We start from the raw sequence: 20,222 nt of genomic DNA, 5'->3' as shown, positions 1-20,222 counted from the left end.
TGAACTCGCTCAACTTTGTTGTTGACTCTCTGTTACATGCCTTGCAGGATGTTAGGTACTCATGGAGCTTGCACTGGGAGGCGTAGTCGTTGTGGGACATGGACAGTGGATGCCATGTTAAAAACATTATGACATTTTGAACTTAATACTTATGTTGGATTTTCATATTATGCTTCCGCTACTTAAACTATGTTTTGTTTAGACACCAATTGTATTGTGTTGGATTTCATAAACTACCTTTAATTATATGCTATGTTCAATATGATTGGTGGCTTGATCCTGGTCAGTCACTCCTCCAAGCGGTGATACTCCGCGTGTGGATTTTGGGGGTGTGTTGGTTTTAATAAGGGGAAAAAGTTTTATTAAAACAAGACTATAACCTGTACAGTGCTCAATGATCCACAACGACGCTTCGCTCCACGTGCAAGACTCAACACTCTAGGTGATAAGGTTTATGTTTTATTGCCTACTTGTTAGTTACATAGAACTTTGCCCATGGTATGCTTAGATAAACGTAGCAACTGTTGATTGAAAACACATGTGTGCTTACTCTCTTCTGTCATCGCATTTTTTCGCGAACCTCTCTCACTCATGTCTCCCTTTTGTTATGAAGATCATGAATGGACGTGTCAATATGACCCAAGCCCAGTTGACGGCTCTGATTAACGAACAAGTTGCTGCGGCACTTGCAGCCGCTCAAGGAGGAGGTATATCCTGCAGTTACAACTCACACTAGGATCTTTAGATCCTACCCTCATAGACCAACTCTTGTGTTTAACCTTGTCCTGTTCTTATACACAACAGGTCAGCACGCTCAGCCACCTGTATGCACATTCAAGACTTTTATGGACTGTCGTCCTAGCACTTTCAGTGGCACTGAAGGAGCCGTTGGACTCCTCCACTGGTTCGAGAAGCTCGAATCAGTCTTCGAGATGTGTGAATGCCCTGAGGCTCGCAGGGTGAAGTATGCCACTGGTACTCTCGAAGGCATTGCGCTGACTTGGTGGAATGCGCAAGTTCAGATGCTGGGGTTGGCGGCTGCTAATGCCACCCCATGGAATGACTTCAAAGAATTGATCAAGCGGGAATACTACACTCGTGATGACATCCACAAGTTGGAAGTAGAGTTCTTTAACCTGAAGATGACAGGGTCAGAGATAGAGGCGTATACGAAAAGGTCAAACGAGCTGACCATCTTGTGTCCAACTATGGTGGATCCTCCTATCAAGCGCATTGAGTTGTACCTTAAAGGCTTAGTACCAGAGATTCAAAGCCATGTGACCTCTGCTAATCTTGCTACTATCCAGGATGTTACTCGTCTTGCTCATCGTCTCACAGATCAGGCAGTGGAACAGAATAAGCTGCCTAAATGTATCAGTGCTACTACCGCTACTACTACTTCTGCTATTCCCAGTGACAACAAGCGAAAATGGGATGGGGATTCTAGCAAGGGTTCGACTACTGTTCAGTCCCAGGCACAGCAGCGAAAGACTGACGACTACCAGAGTCTTGGTCCGCAATCTTCTGGTAGTCAGGGGCCGGGTGGATATCGAGGAAATCACCCAAAGTGTAATAATGCAACAGACACCACAGTGGTCAGTGCAACAGGGGACGTTGTCAGAGGTGTCTCAAGATGGGTCATGAGGCCAAAGATTGCAGGAGCTCACGGCCTGCAAATCAGAATCGTCAGCAGCAACAGCAAGCACCGCAGAATCAGCAACGGCAACAGGGCAACAAAGGATGTTTTCAGTGTGGTGCTGAAGGTCATTTCAAGAGACATTGCCCGCAGTTAAATCAGAATCAGAATCAGAACAACAACCAAGGAAACAGGAACAATAACGGGAACAACAATGGGGGAAACAATAATGACAACGGTGCTAGGGGTCGTGTGTTCGTGTTGGGTCAGGGTGAAGCAAGGAATGATCCAAATGTGGTGATGGGTAAGTTCCTTCTCGATGACTTTTATGTTACTGTTTTATTTGATTCGGGTGCCGATACCAGTTATGTGTCTCTAAAAGTTAGTCAATTGCTCAAGCGCACACTAACACTTTTGAACACCAAGCATGTCTTAGAGTTAGCAAATGGTAGAAGTCTAGAGGCCACACACATAGTTCAGGGTTGTAATCTTGTCCTCGCTGGTCAGACCTTCTCTATCGATCTCATTCCTATATTTCTGGGTAGTTTCGACATCGTCATTGGGATGGATTGGTTGTTCCAATAGCAAGCAGAGATCCTATGCAAAAAGAAGATTGTTCGTATTCCCCGTTCTGGTAAAGAACCTCTCGAAATTCAAGGCGACAAGAGTGGTGCCGTGGTGGGCATCATCTCCTTTCTTAAGGCCCAGAAGTGTTTGCGAAAGGGCCACACCGCTATTTTAGCACTTGTTACTGACACATCATCGAAAGAGAAGAGACTAGAGGATATTCCTGTGGTACGCGACTTTCCTCAAGTGTTTCCTGAAGAATTACCTGGTCTACCGCCTCATCGTCAGGTTGAATTCCAAATCGAGCTAGCCCCTGGAGCAGCACCAATAGCTCGTGCACCGTATCGCTTAGCTCCATCAGAATTGGAAGAACTATCTACACAACTACAAGAACTCTTGGATAAGGGTTTCATACGTCCTAGATCTTCGCCTTGGGGAGCTCCAGTGTTGTTTGCGAAGAAGAAAGACGGTACCTTCCGTATGTGCATAGACTACCGCGAACTAAACAAGGTGACCGTGAAGAATTGCTATCCTCTTCCACGTATTGATGACTTATTCGACCAGTTGCAAGGGTCGAGCTACTACTCAAAGATTGATCTGAGGTCAGGCTACCATCAACTGAGAGTCCGAGACAAGGACGTCTCCAAAACAGCATTCAGAACCCGCTACGGCCACTACGAGTTTCTGGTCATGCCATTTGGGTTAACAAATGCACCTGTAGTATTCATGGATCTTATGAATAGAGTGTGCAAGCCTTACTTGGATAAGTTTGTTATTGTATTCATCGACGACATCCTGATCTATTCTAAGAGTCAGGAGGAACACGAGCAGCATTTACGACTTATTTTGGAACTCCTTCGAACAGAACAGCTGTACGCCAAGTTTTCAAAATGTGACTTCTAGCTTCGTGAAGTCCACTTTCTAGGCCACGTGGTAAATAAGGATGGGATTCATGTTGATCCATCCAAGGCAGACTCAATCAAGAACTGGCCTGCACCTCGCACACCAACAGAAATTCGCCAATTCTTGGGTTTGGCAGGTTACTACAGGAGGTTTATCAAGGATTTTTCCAAGATTGCGCCACCTCTCACCTTGCTAACGCAGAAGGGCGTTACTTATCGATGGGGTAATACACAGGAATCAACATTCAGCACTTAAAGGATAGACTTTGCAGTGCACCAATTCTTTCATTGCCAGAGGGCACAGATGACTTTGTGGTATATTGTGACGCATCAATTCAGGGTCTTGGTTGTGTATTGATGCAACGGGATAAGGTCATCGCTTACGCCTCGCGCCAACTTAAGATTCACAAAAGGAATTATACTACACACGATTTGGAGCTGGGAGCTGTTGTATTCGCACTTAAGATATGGAGACATTACCTGTACGGTACCAAGTGCACTATCTACACCGATCACAGGAGTCTCGAGCATATCTTCAAACAGAAGGAATTAAACACGTGTCAACGTCGATGGGTCGAGCTATTAAACGACTACGAATGCGCAATTAAATACCATCCGGGCAAAGCCAATGTGGTGGCCGATGCCCTCAGTCGAAAGGGTACTACACCTAGGCGTGTACGAGCGTTGCAACTCACTATTCAGTCTAGTCTTCCGGCACAGATATGAGATGCTCAGGTAGAAGCATTGAAACCAGAAAACGTCAAGGCTGAAGCCTTACGCGGCTTAAGGCAATGGTTAGAACAAAAGGAAGACGGCGCCTACTATGTAACAGGACGCATTTGGGTCCCACATTATGGAAACTTACGCGAGCTGGTGATGGATGAAGCACATAAGTCTCGCTACTCAGTACATCCAGGTTCGGATAAGATGTACCACGATCTTAGAACTACGTATTGGTGGCCTAGCATGAAAGCTCACATAGCAACTTATGTTAGCAAGTGTTTGACTTGTGCGAGAGTCAAGACGGAATATCAGAAACCATCAGGCCTACTCCAGCAACCAAAGATACCACAATGGAAATGGGAAGAAATTTCCATGGATTTTGTTACTGGCCTGCCTAGGTCTCAACGTGGGAATGATACTATTTGGGTGATCGTGGATCGACTCACTAACTCTGCACACTTCCTGGCTATCAAGGAAACAGACAAGTTCTCTACCTTAGCAGACATTTACTTAAAAGAAGTGGTTTCGAGGCACGGGGTGCCAACCTCTATTATTTTTTATCGTGATGCACGTTTTACTTCAGAACTTTGGTAAGCGATGCACAAATCTTTTGGCTCACGATTAGACATGAGCACAGCTTATCACCCTCAGACGGATGGGCAGTCTGAGCGCGCTATTCAAACCCTTGAATACATGCTTAGGGCATGTGTGATTGATTTTGGCAACGGCTGGGAAAAACATCTCCCTTTGGTGGAGTTTTCGTATAACAACAGTTACCACACCAGTATCCAAGCCGCTTCATTCGAGGCATTGTACGGGCGTAAATGCCGATCACCTCTTTGTTGGGCAGAGGTAGGTGATAGTCAGATCACAGGTCCAGAACTTGTAGTAGACGCAACGGAACGAATTGCTCAGATACGACAACAAATGGCGGCAGCTCGTGACTGTCAGAAAAGCTACGCTGATAAGCGCAGGAAACCACTCGAGTTCCAGGTTGGGGATCGAGTGCTACTCAAAGTCTCACTATGGAAAGGTGTTGTTCGTTTTGGCAAACGAGGCAAGCTCAATCTGCGATATGTCGGACCGTTTGAAATAATCGAGAAAATAGGCAAGGTGGCCTACAAACTGAACTTACCAGCAGAACTCGGTGGAGTTCACAACGTTTTTCACGTGTCAAATCTGAAGAAATGTCTGTCAGATGAGACCCTCATAGTTCCTTTGAAGGAGCTCACTATCGACGATCAGTTGCGATTCGTCGAGGAACCAGTTGAAATCACGGACCGAGATGTTAAGGTCCTCAAGCACACCAAAATACCACTTGTTCGAGTTCGTTGGAACTCCCGTCGTGGCCCAGAGTTCACATGGGAACGAGAAGATCAAATGAAACTCAAGTATCCCCAGTTGTTCAAGAACAATGCAACCACTACTGAGGCTGAAGCTACTACAGAATTTCGGGACGAAATTCCAAATCAACGGGGGGATGATGTGACACCCCAGGAAAACCAGTAAACTACACGACACAACTAGCTTCCTCAGTAACCGCATGCTAAATTTCGGGACGAAATTTCTTTCAAGTTGGGGATAATGTGACAACTCGAGTTTCCAAGATTCCATCTTCGCATTAATTGCGCTTTAACTGTTTAGTTGTTTGATTGTTTGACTTGTAACTGTACACTGGATTATAAGTTGAAATGGTTGTTTGATATGTTATGTGTTTAATATGAGTAAAGTGTTTGGTTGCATGAACATGAACTTGTAAACTGTTTAAGATAGAACTACCCGACGAAACAAAGAGTTTCGCCATCAACCACTCCGACGAAACAGGAGTGTTTCGCCATAAGTCACCTCGACGAAACAGACGTGTTTCGTCACACACACCTCGACGAAACGAGGTGTTCCGCCGGCCCATGATTCGTCGAAGCCCATTAGGGCCCAGTACGTTACGTCGTGTGTTTTTATTGGGAATCATCGTTTCACTTGCCACACTTTAACAAATAAGAAACCCTAGAGCTCTCTCTCTCTCTCTCTCTCTCTCTCTCTCTCTGTTGACGGCGACTGTGTGCCTCGGAGCCATCCATAATGGATCAAATCATTCTTTCTATTCATCGCAGTTAGTGTTTAAACCCTTGCGTGATTGTTTGCCTGAAATCATTAACTGTTAATCAAAATCGTTAGGGTTTGATGCTAAGTAATGTTTATGCTCATGTTTAGATGATGTATTGTCTATAATAGGATCTATTTTATCAGTTACAATTTCGTGTGTCGAGATCGGATTTGCTTGTTGTTGATGATCAGAATAGGATGTTGATATTGATGAATCTGTGAATGTGCTCTCATGTAATGGCTAACACATATGCTAGATTTTCTAAGGTTAACACATGATTATGTTATGATTGGTAATCAATGATATCGATGATTTGCTGAATGACTGTATGATTTGTCGTATGGTGATGATCGATGTTAGTGTGTAACGGCTGTGATTATTGGTTAGGGTTTCTGGGTAATCATCAGTTACGCGACGTAACTGACATTGCAGACGAAACACAAATCACGGCGAAACAGGTTGTGTTTCGCCGAGAGTAGATATGACGAAACGGAGGGTGTTTCGCCGAAGGGATCACGACGAAACACAGGGTGTTTCGTCGAAGGGTTGTACGATGAAACAAGTGTGTTTCGTCGAGGGAGTAAACTGCTCAGTAACTAAGTTTACTTCTGTTAAGGGTTAACTGGGTTAGCTAACTGATGTTAAATGATAAGCATGATTTGTATGAGTTTGAATACGTGCTTTGTGCTATTTAGTGATCACTGATTCAATGCCCACTGTGATTGTACTTATACGTGAACTTCGTGAATACAAACTGATTATGTACAAATGCATACCATAGGCCTTGACTGATTATTTGTGAGCACATACCTTAGCATACTGAGCAAACCAAGGTGAGTTCACACTTCCAAGGCATGGGATTCCCGGTGGGTTGGGAATGGGATTGTATGACTACCCGTACTTATATCTCTACTAGACTACTTAACACCGTCCTCGGTTTGGGAAGGACGCCAGTGCTAAAACCTACGTAAAGCCTACGTACTATTGTCCTTGGTTTGGGAAGGACGCATGTGTTAGAACCTACGTAAAACCTGCGTACTATTGTCCTCGGGTTAGGAAAGACACCAGCGCTAAACCTACGTACTCGCTACGTACTGTCCTCGGTTAGGCAAGGGCACTTACGTAAAACCTATGTAAACTCATACTTACCACTGTCCTCGGATTGGGAAGGACACTTATAGATACAACTAGTCTAGTACATACAACATGGGAAGCCCCCACTTAATATTGTAAAGGCTTGGAAACCAAGATACTGAGTAACGCATGGTTATGAAACGAACTTACAATTTCTGAAACGAACTCATTAACTGAACAATCAACTGTGAACTCGCTCAACTTTGTTGTTGACTCTCTGTTACATGCCTTGCAGGATGTTAGGTACTCATGGAGCTTGCAATGGAGCTTGCACTGGGAGGCGCAGTCGTTGTGGGACATGGACAGTGGATGCCATGTTAAAAACATTATGACATTTTGAACTTAATACTTATGTTGGGTTTTCATATTATGCTTCCGCTACTTAAACTATGTTTTGTTTGGACACCAATTGTATTGTGTTGGATTTCATAAACTACCTTTAATTATATGCTATGTTCAATATGATTGGTGGTTTGATCCTGGTCAGTCGCTCCTTCAAGCGGTGATACTCCGCGTGTGGATTTTGGGGGTGTGACAATATTAGCTATGGTTATATAAACAGGTTTATTTAGTTATGTATTTATATAACGTTATAAGAAAAGGGATTCCTAGTCAACCTATGTTGAGCCATTTTTACACATACTAAGAAGTAGAGGCATAACCGGCTTGTTTAGTTTACGAGACCTCAAGCTCGGCTTGCTAGTTTCAAACTCTATGCCTAAAACTCAAGCTCGGCTCGTTAACAAACATGTTTAGTCTCACGAGCTCGTCTACCAGAGTATGCTCTCCATCTCATTTAAGCCCAGCTCGTCTCAAGCTTTTAGCGAGCCGGTCTTGAGTAACTCATGAGCGGCTTGACGTGTTTACAACCCTGCTAGGAAGTAAAGACTCGAGACTAATCCGAACCTACATCCACTAGCCCATACTAACTAGTGTCTATCAACACAACAAGGAGGATAACCTCTTTCACTACGTCAAAAAAGGCTTACGGCCACACAAAAAAAGTGTGACCATATGCCTTTTGCCACACTTTTTTTTTCCAACTCAAGTGTAACCAAAGGTCTAGTCATCGTAGGTATTATACGGCCACATTCACGTTTAGTGGCCATAGTAACTTAAAAGTGTGGCTAAAGGGTACCACTATTTCTTACTGGAATCAAAATCTTGTACAATAAGTGTGGCTAAAGGGTAGCAACAGCCGCATGAATTTATTACATGTGTGGCCATTTCTATTATACAGTCACTTAAAAGTTTGTTTTAGCCACATCAATTAAAGAATGTGACAAAAGGAGTTGTTTTAATTAAGCATTTCATTCATTAAGTGTGACTAAATGATAGTAGTGGCCATATGTACTCAGTGTACGTGTGGCCCTTTTATTATTTAGTCACATGAGTTTACCATAAGTGTGGCCAAAAACTATTTCTAGACACACAAAACAATTTTGTAATTTTAAAAGTGACTATTGTCTAACCTTTAGTCACGCATTCTTTTTTTTCTTATGGCATTTGCTATGATTCCGCCATACAAAAAAAAAGTGACGATAGTGTGGCTATTTTTTATGTAAAGCCACATGAAGTTTTGTGCTTTTAAGTGTGGCTAATGGCTAACATTTAGTCACATATAATTTACTTTTTTCATGACATTTGCTATCATTATGTCACATAAAAAACAAAGTAATGATAATGTGGCTAATGATTATGTAAAGCCACGTGAAAGTTTATAATTTTAAGTGTAACTATAATCTAACCTTTGGCCACACATATTCATTTTGTGCATTACATATGTTATCATTCCGTCACACCAAAATAAACAAAATGGCGATGGTGTGACTAATGATTATGTAAAGCCACATGAAATTTTGTAATTTTGAGTGTGGCTATTGTCTAACCTTTGGCCACACATAATATGTTTTACCTGTGATATGACAATCGCTAACATTTCGTCACACCAAAATTTACAACGTGACGATGATGTGAGTAATGATCATGTAAAGCCACATGAAAATTTATAATTTTAAGTGTGGCTATTGTTTAACCTTTGGTCACACATAATTTGTTTTTACATGACACTTGCTATCATTTTGTCACACAAAAACAAAATGATGATAGTGTGGCTAATGTTTATGTAAAGCCACATGAAGTTTTGTGCCTTTAAGTGTGGCTAATTGCTAACCTTTGGTCATGCATAACTTTTTCACGAGATTAGAAATCCTGAATGAGCTGCTGTGGCGGAGGAGAGGGTCACGAGATTAGAGAGGTAGTAAAGAATGAACAGACGTGCAAAAAGTTAAAATTATGACAAATTAGAAGCGATGTAAAACATATAGAATCAAGAGCCCCTCAAAAAGTTACTTAATCTATCTGAATTAAGAGTCCTTTATTTTTTTATATGAAAAATACTCTAAAGGGCAACATCTTGATATATGAAGACATACCCTGACAAATATTCGTTAAGGTACAACAAACCTTGTAAGGGTTTCCCATGCAACAGCTTCAGCCAAGCATTCCTTCCATGTCACGACTCCGGTTATACGGAGAACATACAGTCCAAGAACAACAGCCGTAACAGCATCAACATTCAGCAAGCCTTCAAATATCCACAGTCCAACCTGATTCGGGGATCAAAATGAAAGAGTGTGAACTTATCTTTTCAACATTGTAATTAGCAAGGTTATTTACTCGTTTTGTTCAAAGTCAGGATAACTTCAGCTAGCTAACGAATAGTTTCAACCACTTTTAATGGTAAAACTACTCGGACTAACCTTAAACCCACATTATAAATTTCAAAAAACATATTTCTATCGGACAATAAAAATAAGTTTAGAGTCGAAAAGAACATGCAACAATACACCTTATAGACCCTAACTTTATGAAACACTAAAAAAGGTTGTTGACTTTATAACATATATTTATGTCCAACTTCAGCAAGAATTGTTTGTTCTGCACTGCAGTAAACTTTTACACTAGGTAAAATCATCTAATTATACTGTTAATTTGTTGTAATCTATCATCACGCCCTTAATCAACCTTAGATCGAGAAACATGAAATTGACAAGAGATTTGTTGCAAACTCTGCTGGAAGTTATCAGTTGATTAAAAAACATCAACATTAATGTGGAATCACACAAAAGAGAGACCCGACAATCTATACCGAACAATATCCTGAATCTATTGGCAAAGGGCCTCAGCAAACATGATATATATAGAATTACAAAACTTGCAGAGACTTTAACAAATAACATCATACCAACAGTGATCCAAATCAAGCCCTAGTTTTCAAACTTCAAAGTAATTCACCCACTCATGACCGAATCAAACACTATTATCAGAAAAAACCCGACAAAACCATATACGAACAAAACTAAATTCATAACACATTATTGCCATGGAATCAACCAGACTCAAAACTTTTTTAAAATTTTTGGTGTAAATCACCTACCAAACTAAGATGAGCTTCAATTCGATGTTGATGCACTGTTATACGAGGTGAAGGTGGACGTATGGCAGCAGGTGAGATTAGGGTTCCAATTGGAGGTGGAGGGTTGATGGTCACATGAAGCAATTAATGTGTGACCATATACTATTAATAGTCTTAAAACTTCTAAGTGACTAATAAACAACATGTTTTGGTCACATAAACTAAAATAAGTGACCATATTTATTGTTTTTAGTCACATCATTAAAACAGAATCATGGCTGTAAGTCACATTTAACCACACTTTTCTAGCGTGTCACAATTTTTTTTAAAGTGTGGCTAAAAGTTTCGAACTAATGTATTTTTAGTCACATGAATCAAAAATCAAACAAATGTTGTGGCTGTTGGTCACATTTGGCAACACTTTTTCGAGTGTAGCTAGTAAATGTCACATTTTTTTGTTTAAGTGTGACTAATGGTTTCAACTATTTTACAATGGTTACATGAAAAATGAAATGTGTGACGAAAAGTGTTCTGAATGATCTTTAGCCACACATTTATTTGAGTGTGTGGCAAGACGGTTTGGGCAAATGTGTGGCCATAGCCCTTTTTTGACGTAGTGTTTACTTTAAGTAAACTTTGTAGCCATATTCATCCTTAGAGTGAAAGTTAACCTATAAGTTAGTTGAACTAGTACTCATTTTATTTATGCCTGCAGGAAGCTTTTATGCATTCCTAAACATTTGCCATGTTCTATAAACGTTTGTACTTGTAACTACTCAACATGATGCATATTAAACTTCTTATTAATTTAATTTATTCAAAACCTTGCTCTAAGAAGCTTGCATTAAGTTATATCCACACCAAACTCATCTGTAAACATTGATTCATCATATTATATATATGTATATATATATATGTGTGTGTGTGTGTATAGGAGGAAGATGGAGCTAGCTAGTGATCATTTATTGCTCTATCTTCCTTACATTATTGATGCCATAATTCCTCTCTTTTTACAGCTATGTAGAATAATTTTTGAAACACAGAAATAGTAGCTTATTTTTTTCATTATTTTCTATTATAATTATAATAAATGATATACAGGTGTATATGGATAGTCCATAGAAGTGGAGTATATATAAGTGGACATGAGTATGTGATGATTAGCATGTAAGCAGCAGGGTGTTTTACACACACAACAAGACCAACCACATTTGCCCACAGCCCAAACAAGTTGGTTTCATCAGTCTCTTTGGATCCAATGAAAATGAGCTACAAGAAGCTCTCTCTCTTCATTTTTCTCTTTTCTTCTTGTCTTGCCACCCTCCTCACCCCCTCTCATGGTACTTATTCTTCTCTCTCTCTCTCTCTCTATATATATATATATATCTATATATATATATATATATATAAAATATATATATGTATGTGTGTGTATTCACATACACATATGTCCAAAAATGTGTATATACAGTCATATGTCACATATAAAAATTTGTTGATTCTTGTTTTTATGTCATGTTAATTCTTGGTTTATAGTGGGTAACTTCAAGTTTTTGCAAATATATATATATATATATATATATATATATATATATATATATATATATATATGTGTGTGTGTGTGTGTGTTTAGGGTTTCTGGTGCTTTTCTTTTGGAAAGACTTGTAAACCATGTTAAGATGATTGCAATTCTTTTACTTCATTCTCTTGAATATATACATTTTGTTATATATGTATATGTATATGTATATGTATATGTATATGTATATGTATATGTATATATATATAAATAAATACATATATATATATATATATATATTCTGATAGACAGATCAGTTTCAAAGACTTGAGCAGACCATTCAAATCAAGGTTTTTAAGCTTTGGCACAATAAGTTGGCTATTTTAGGAAAGAAGTTTTCTGGGGTTTTAGTTATTAATTGCTTATTATCTCATTTTATCTATGGGTTTTGTCTTTTGCAAGTATGGAACAAAAACATTATATTATGGCAATATGGCCCATAAAAGACTTCTGGTTTTTGCCACAAGGTGGCAACTTTGTAAAAATATATATATTCAAAGTTTTGACTACTCAGCTAAACTATTCAAACCTTTTTGACTTTTTTTTTTTTGAACATTGACTATCATTAAAAACGGCTAGCCCTCAAACACGAGAACCGCCAAAAACTAAATACACATGTACAATGGATAAATGGCCCAATCCTTCCAATCTATACATTTAAACTTCGACCTATTTTTTAACCATAGAAAAGACCTTGATTTCACTTCAGCCACCACCTCCATTATCTTCGTATCTTTATCTTGGAATATCTTTACATTCCGAGTGTTCCATAAAGCCCAAGTTGTGACCATCACGATTCCTCTAATTATCTTTTTCCTCCACTTACCACCATGGACATTCTTGTACAACATTAATAAATCATCATAATCGTAAGCAAAGAAAGGATCCAACTTACACCACTTACAAATACCACTCCACACTCCATAAGCAAAGCCACAGCCCACCAACAAGTGCTTTAAATCCTCATCCGCAGTGCTACAAAGCGGGCAAGACATATCTGGAATATTAATACGTCTTCTAACCAAGGCGACCCTGGTGGGTAATCTGTCGAGTTCAGCCCGCCAAGCAATCAAATTGACTTTTAAAGGAACCCAACCTTCCCATTTCATGTGTGTATCAATCGGCCCATTCCTCCCATCAATTAGCATCTCTTTACATTTTGCGACTGTGAAAGAGCCATTTGACCTATCGCCCCAAGCCCAAGAATCTCTAGAACCACCAATCTTACAGGCTAATAACATTCTTTCCAAGTCCTGGAACTCGGACAACTCCTCAACTGATCGTGGAAGTCTATACCAATTCCCATTAAAAACCAACCCATCCCTACCTTGGGCGACTCTATCCCTCACCTTGCACTTTTTATTTTTCTCTAATTTGTAAAGACAAGGCCATCTAATTTTTAATATCACATCACCAAACCAATGATCTGACCAAAAGCAAATTCTTTCACCATGTCCCACTATACCCCGAATCAGCTGATGAATCGACTTACCTTGTATCCGGGTTGACTCCAAATACTTCACAATCGTCTTCCAACAACCCTGAATAGCTTTTTTAACCGGCAAAAAACACCAACATCCCCTCCCACCATGGACAGATTCAATGATCTCCCGCCACCTCGATCCACACTCGACCGTGAATCTCCACCCCCATTTCGCCAGTAAAGCCAAATTAACGTCACCCAATCTCGATATCCCCAACCCCCCCTTTTTCTTGGAAGTAGTGACCACTTCCCAAGACACCCAATGGGCTTTTTTCACCTCATCTGTACCTGTCCATAAAAAGTTTCTCATCAGACGCTCCATTTGATCCAACACCTTCACCGGCGCCTTATAAATGGACAAGTAATAAATTGGAAGACTAGATAACACCGACTTAATAAGCGTCAATCTCCCTCCCATGGATAAAGTTTTAGCCTTCCATGAGGAAAGCCTATTTTTGATAGTCTCAATAACCGTGCTCCAATGACAAGACTTGGTCATGTTAGCTCCAACTCTAATACCCAAATAATCAAAAGGGAGAACTCCCACTCTACACCCAATAACCGAAGCCATGCTTTCCACTTCACTGCCCTCTAAACCGATCCCATACAAATATGATTTCTGGATGTTTATTTTTAAACCCGAGCATAAATGAAAAACCCGAAGCACCCTAGCCACATTATCCATGTTAACCTTAGACCACTCCCCCACTATCAAAGCATCATCAGCATAAAAAAGGTGAGACAAAGGCTTTGCCTCATCCTTAAACCGAAGCCCCTTAATTTCCCCCAAAGAAACCGCTTTGCTCCATTGTTTACTAAACCTTTTTGACTTTTGACACACAAAGTTTTGAGGTATATCAATTAGAAGGAAAATTAAATATTTAAGGGTTTTTTATTTTTTTATCTCATTTTATTGAGTTAATGCCATTTTCGTCCTAGTGTTTATTCACTTTTGCCATTTCAGACCAATTTTCAAAAATGCACCAGTTTCCTCCCTGACATACTGGAAACGTGCCACTTCAGTCAAAAAATTAAAACCCAGTTAAGTCAGACAGGTTAAATGAAGGGTATTATTGTCAATTAATAAAATAAGGTGAAAATAAAAGATATATGAATTGACAATAATACCCTGCAATTAACATGTCTGACTTAACTGGGTTTTAATTTTTGGATTGAAGTGACACGTTTCTAGTATGTCAGGGAGGAAACTGGTGCATTTTTGAAAATTAGCCTATAATAGCAAAAGTGAACAACCCATGAGGACGAAAATGATTTCTGGGTTTGTCCAAGTTGCAATCTTTTTGCACAAAAGGTGCCACCTTTGGGGAAAACATATCCACAAACCTTGTTCCAAGTGGCAATTTAGTAACTTCACTTACACAATGCAGGTGATTACAAGCATTGGCAAACTCAGTTCTCTTTTATTCGATGGGCGAGCTCGTTCTCATCTCCGTCTTCGTCCTCTAACCAAGGTGAAAAGGGGTATGACTACATTGTTGTAGGGGGTGGTACAGCAGGGTGTCCATTGGCAGCCACATTGTCCCAAAAATACAATGTGTTATTACTTGAAAGGGGTGGTGTCCCTTTTACAAATAGAAATGTGTCCTTTTTGTCAAATTTCCATCTTACACTTGCGGACACTTCTAATACTTCACCTTCACAATACTTTGTGTCTAATGATGGAGTCTACAATGCAAGAGCTAGGGTTTTAGGTGGTGGCACTTCCATCAATGCAGGATTTTACACTCGAGCAAGCGCAAGGTACATCTCTCTCTAAGCTTTTCTAATCTACGTTATCTTAACTGTTTGAGATCGATTGTTAAAAGCGTTTACGTGTTTATTATATGTTGATTGAACAATAAACAATTATCTTGAATGTTTTAGATTGTTTATTAAAATGATTGATATATAAAGGCCTAAACGTCTTTTGGTGTTTATATGTTCTAAGTATACTTGTTCTAGCGTCTTGCTAGTTCTTTGAATTTTATAAAAAAATCCTCTGAGGTTCAAAAAAGGTTAAACAACTATTATTTGCTTGAAATAATAGGTTTAAATTTACTTATAAAATAACATCTTATGGTTAATTAATATGTAATTACTTTACTAACTTATATATAGTTATATCTGTAACAGATAATTTATTTTAATTAGACTCAAATATAAAAAATAAGAAAGAAAAAAGTTAAATATTTTATCATAACCATGAACTACTAGAATTGATTTATTAACCACTATATTGAATTATTGAGTACTACATAACTTAAGTGTGATTGCAAAGCCATGATTAACCTTTGATGTACCCTTTATTGTTTTTTCATTGCCTAGAGAATAACTTATAACATTTAATAGGTCATTTGACTCATTTTTAACGGTTAGGCTGGAGGGTGTGGTATAAAGCCCCTAGATGCTTTATCACGCCATGTCAGATCCACTTCGGTGCCACGTCATATGGAGGCTTTAAAGCCACTCCCTTTAACATGCATGCAATGGTTTAAAATATTAAACAAAATTAAAAACAAAAAAGATTTTTGTGGTTGAAAAGAGGTGGGGGCCATCTACACACCCCTTTTTTGCTCGTTAGCACCATGATAGAGAGCCTATAACGCCTCCCTCTTAACTGCGATGAGATGGTGATTAGCGACTCGGGGTGTCATAAATGTTGAGGTGAACAGGGTGGCGTTAAGCACACACTGTGGCCTTAGCATCAACAAGGCTATTATATAAGTGTTCAACTTTACACTTATATATTATCAGGCTTTCAAATTTATATTTGATGTATACAACTTTTAAAAAATTACTTTTAAAGTTACATTTTCATATAACTAACTTTTTTGAACTTTACATTTTCATATAACTAACTTTTTTGAACTTTTACACAAGAAAATGTGTTCTCATTTGTACTTTTCGTAACAAAAGGTAAATTTTTCTATTTAATAACGTAAAAGATGACTTTTAAATAACACAATAGTAGTAGTAATAATAACAAGTTTCAAATTTGATATATTTGTATACAGTTTGGTTTAAACGTTTAGTATAAGGTTTTTTTTTTTTTTTGAAGAAACGTCGACACCCTTTTTTCTTATTGTTTCTGTTTACAATTTAAGAAAATATAACAATACAAAATATATATATTTTTTTTCCAAACCGTTCATATTTTATTGAAAAAAAAAAACAATTATTAACTACGTAATCGTTTGGTTTGTTTAGATATATCAAGAGAATGGGATGGGACGCAAAATTGGTGAATGAATCATACCCATGGGTTGAAAAGCAAATTGTTCACGAACCCTTGTTCGAACCGTGGCAAAGAGCGGTTCATGACGGTTTACTAGATGCCGGGGTTTCACCTGATAACGGGTTTACATATGACCATTTATATGGTACAAAGGTTGGTGGGACCATTTTTGATAAGTATGGTCGTCGACACACTGCTGCTGAGTTATTAGCTTCTTCAAACCCTAAAAATATTGACGTGTTGATTCACGCAAAAGCTCAGAAGATTATATTTGACATGACTGGTATGCTAATGTAAATAACTTTTTAATGTGTTTTTATAGGGGCAATCATTTATTTGTAACGTGACACTTATGTTAAAAATAGGGAAGAAGCCAAGGGCAGTCGGAGTGGTTTTTAACGACGAAAATGGGGTTCGTCATGAAGCGTTTATTTCTAGGAGGCACGGGAGTGAGGTTATCGTGACGTGTGGGGCGATTGGAAGCCCGCAACTACTATTGCTTAGTGGGATAGGACCAAAAGCCGAGCTTGAGAAACTAAACATTTCTGTCGTGCACGATAACAAATTCGTCGGGAAAGATATGTCGGACAATCCTATGAATACTATTTATGTTCCTTTCAGAAAACCCGTCAAGCAGTCGCTGATCGAAACCGTCGGGATTACGAAAAAGGGTGTGTATATTGAAGCTAGTAGCGGTTATGGTCAATCTAAGGATAGTATTAGTTGCCACCATGGTATTGCTTCGGCTGAGGTTAGTGTAAAAACATTATATTGTGACTAATGATATAATTTGCAAGATAAATTTTAAAAATATCTAATAAAGTATTTATTATTATTTAACTATCACAAAATCCATATTTGTCGTATGATTGAACAAAAAAGCTCGTGTGATTTTGTTAAAGATCACATCATATATTTTTGACTTTTTGTTAGTCAAAACATCGTATAGGGTTAGGGCTGTAAACGAACCGAACGAACATGAACAAGGCCATGTTCGTGTTCGTTTGTTAAGGAAATTAACATGTTCGCGAACTGTTCACGAACGCATACCGAACATAAGTTTATGTTCGTGTTCGTTCGTTAAGGAAATTCAGTTGTTCACGAACAGTTCATGAACACTGGTCTCGAACATAAACGAACGCAAGCAAATAAAAACGAACGCAAACGAACATTTAACTTGAAAATAAAAAAAATAAAAACATTGGATGTAAGTAGTTGAATACAACCATTAAATGATAAATCAAAACACAAGAAGTCTACTACACCACCAAACGATGAATCAAATTTAACTAACTTAGAGCATTCACAATGGATTCTCTATATGTATGTGAGTGTAACCTTTATATTTGTGAGAGTGGTTGTAACTTGTTGTGAGTGGAGGAGAGAGAAAAAAAGCAGAAAAAGTTATTGTTTATCAGTAAATTGGAGAATACTTTTTACCTCTATAATTTCTTAATATTTTTGAAAGTGGTTGTGAGTGGAGGAGAAAAAAAAAAGGTAATGGTAAAAGTATAAAAAAATATTATTTAATTGAAAAGAAGAGAGAAAAGGTAGTGTTTTTTAGTGCAATTATAAAGATGGAGTAAGAGATTTAATTGTGAATGCTCTTAGACGTAATTCAAAAATGTCTTAGAATATCCAAATTTTAGCTAACTAAGAAAAAATTAGTGTTTCAAGTTTTCAATATGCTTAGATAAAAGGTTTATTGTTTATTATTTATTTAATATAACCAAACGAACACAAACGAACGTAACCGAACATATTATCGAACGTTCACGAACGTAGTCGAACGAACGAGACCTGTGTTCGTGTTCGTTTGCTAAGCTAACTGAACAAAATTTTTTGTTCATGTTTGTTCGTTAAGCTAATCGAACGAACATAAACGAACTTCCCGCCGAACAGTTCATGAACTGTTCGCTGAACGTTCGGTTCGTTTACAACCCTATATGGGGTCATATGACTTGGCCCTCATACGACCCATATGAGGGTTTTTTGTTGTATCACATGACCATCACTTTTGCATTCTATCATACAACCCGTAATACATGTTAGCGGTATGATGCTAGTGTGTCAATGGTGTTTATACGTCAACTTTTCAAATAAATTATTGACAAGTGTACGGTCTAGATGATTTTATCAAGATTTTCATGGTAATTTGTTATAAACTATAAAAAAAGTTATAGTTCCTCCAATCTTGAAAGTTTGCTTAATTATGTGTTATTTGTGACAGATTGGACAACTGTCAACGATTCCTCCAAAACAAAGAACACATGAGGCAATAGAATCATACAAAAGAAACAAGAAGGATATCCCATATGAAGCATTTCATGGAGGTTTTATCTTGTCAAAGATTGCTTACCCAAAGTCAAAAGGGGAGCTCAAATTGGTCAACACCAATGCCGACGACAATCCATCCGTCACATTTAACTATTTTAGTCACGTTCAAGATTTAAAGGCGTGTGTTAACGGGATCCGAATTGTTGAGAAACTCGTTAGGTCTAAACCGTTCCTCAACTTCACTCAATGTGACCGAAAAACCATCAAAAAACTCCTCAACATGAGTGTAACCGCCAACGTCAATTTGATACCTAGACACACAAATGATACAAAGTCACTCGAGCAGTTTTGTCGAGATACAGTGATCACAATCTGGCACTATCATGGCGGGTGTCATGTAGGCCAGGTGGTGAACACTAATTACGAGGTTATGGGTGTTCACAGGCTTCGTGTCATAGATGGGTCAACTTTTGACGAATCGCCTGGCACAAATCCCCAAGCCACGGTTATGATGATGGGAAGGTATTGTATACCTAGATAACATGTTAAGTTTTTCGTCCTTTTTATTTGTGTGATATTAACACGGTGATACGTTGCAATGTAGGTACATGGGAGTCAAGATTTTGCGAGAAAGGTTAGCTAGGGAAAACAAATAGATTGCGAAGATGAATTCGAGTAGTGTGTGGTGTTCATCAGTGAATTCGTGTACTAATTGTCAAATATTGTTAATTAAGGTAGAAATTATTTGCAAGTAGTAGACATCAAGGACTTAAGTTGGCACAACTTGGGTCCATTTAGCGACCAAAAATGTCTAGAAAACTTTATGATTGCGTGACTAGTTACCTATGCAAATTATCTTGTTGAAGCAAAAACTCCAACGTTTGAGACCTAAAAAGACTTTTCTAAACGTACCATGATGTTATACCAAACAAAAATAAATCAATAATGCCAGCATTATAAAACAAATGACTAACTATGTAAACTTTATACAAACGCTGTGAAAACACTTTGGGTGTGTACTTGCGATCTCTAGCAAATCAAAATAAAAACAAAACTTTTTAACAAATTTATTCGATTTTCATAAGCTTCAAAGAGACAAAGACCAATAGAACTAAAGTTTGACACTTCTAAATCACTAAAGAAATAAGAAAACAGATAATGCTT

The 20,222-nt window shown here is 38.5% G+C and overlaps 1 protein-coding gene across 1 annotated transcript; it reads left to right on the top strand.

Moving 5' to 3' along the window:
- The first annotated feature begins 11,417 nt into the window (after positions 1–11,417).
- Positions 11,418–19,930, top strand: LOC110935523 (protein HOTHEAD). Its single transcript, XM_022177903.2, has 6 exons — positions 11,418–11,824; positions 14,935–15,307; positions 16,754–17,064; positions 17,147–17,532; positions 19,012–19,580; positions 19,663–19,930. The coding sequence occupies exons 1-6, from the start codon at positions 11,743–11,745 to the stop codon at positions 19,712–19,714; spliced, it is 1,773 nt and encodes a 590-aa protein (XP_022033595.1). The 5' UTR covers positions 11,418–11,742; the 3' UTR covers positions 19,715–19,930.
- Positions 19,931–20,222: the final 292 nt, after the last annotated feature.

Source organism: Helianthus annuus, chromosome 4 (assembly GCF_002127325.2).
Source record: "Helianthus annuus cultivar XRQ/B chromosome 4, HanXRQr2.0-SUNRISE, whole genome shotgun sequence".
Lineage (NCBI taxonomy): Eukaryota > Viridiplantae > Streptophyta > Magnoliopsida > Asterales > Asteraceae > Helianthus > Helianthus annuus.
Note: the sequence above shows the minus strand (reverse complement) of the source record. Positions and strands in the feature narration are given on the sequence as shown.

Coding starts and splice junctions, on each gene's coding strand:
- LOC110935523 (XM_022177903.2), top strand. CDS start 11,743: ATGAAAATGAGCTACAAGAAGCTCTCTCTCTTCATTTTTCTCTTTTCT. Junction 15,308..16,753: donor TACACTCGAGCAAGCGCAAG/GTACATCTCTCT, acceptor TGGTTTGTTTAG/ATATATCAAGAGAATGGGAT. Junction 17,065..17,146: donor GATTATATTTGACATGACTG/GTATGCTAATGT, acceptor TGTTAAAAATAG/GGAAGAAGCCAAGGGCAGTC.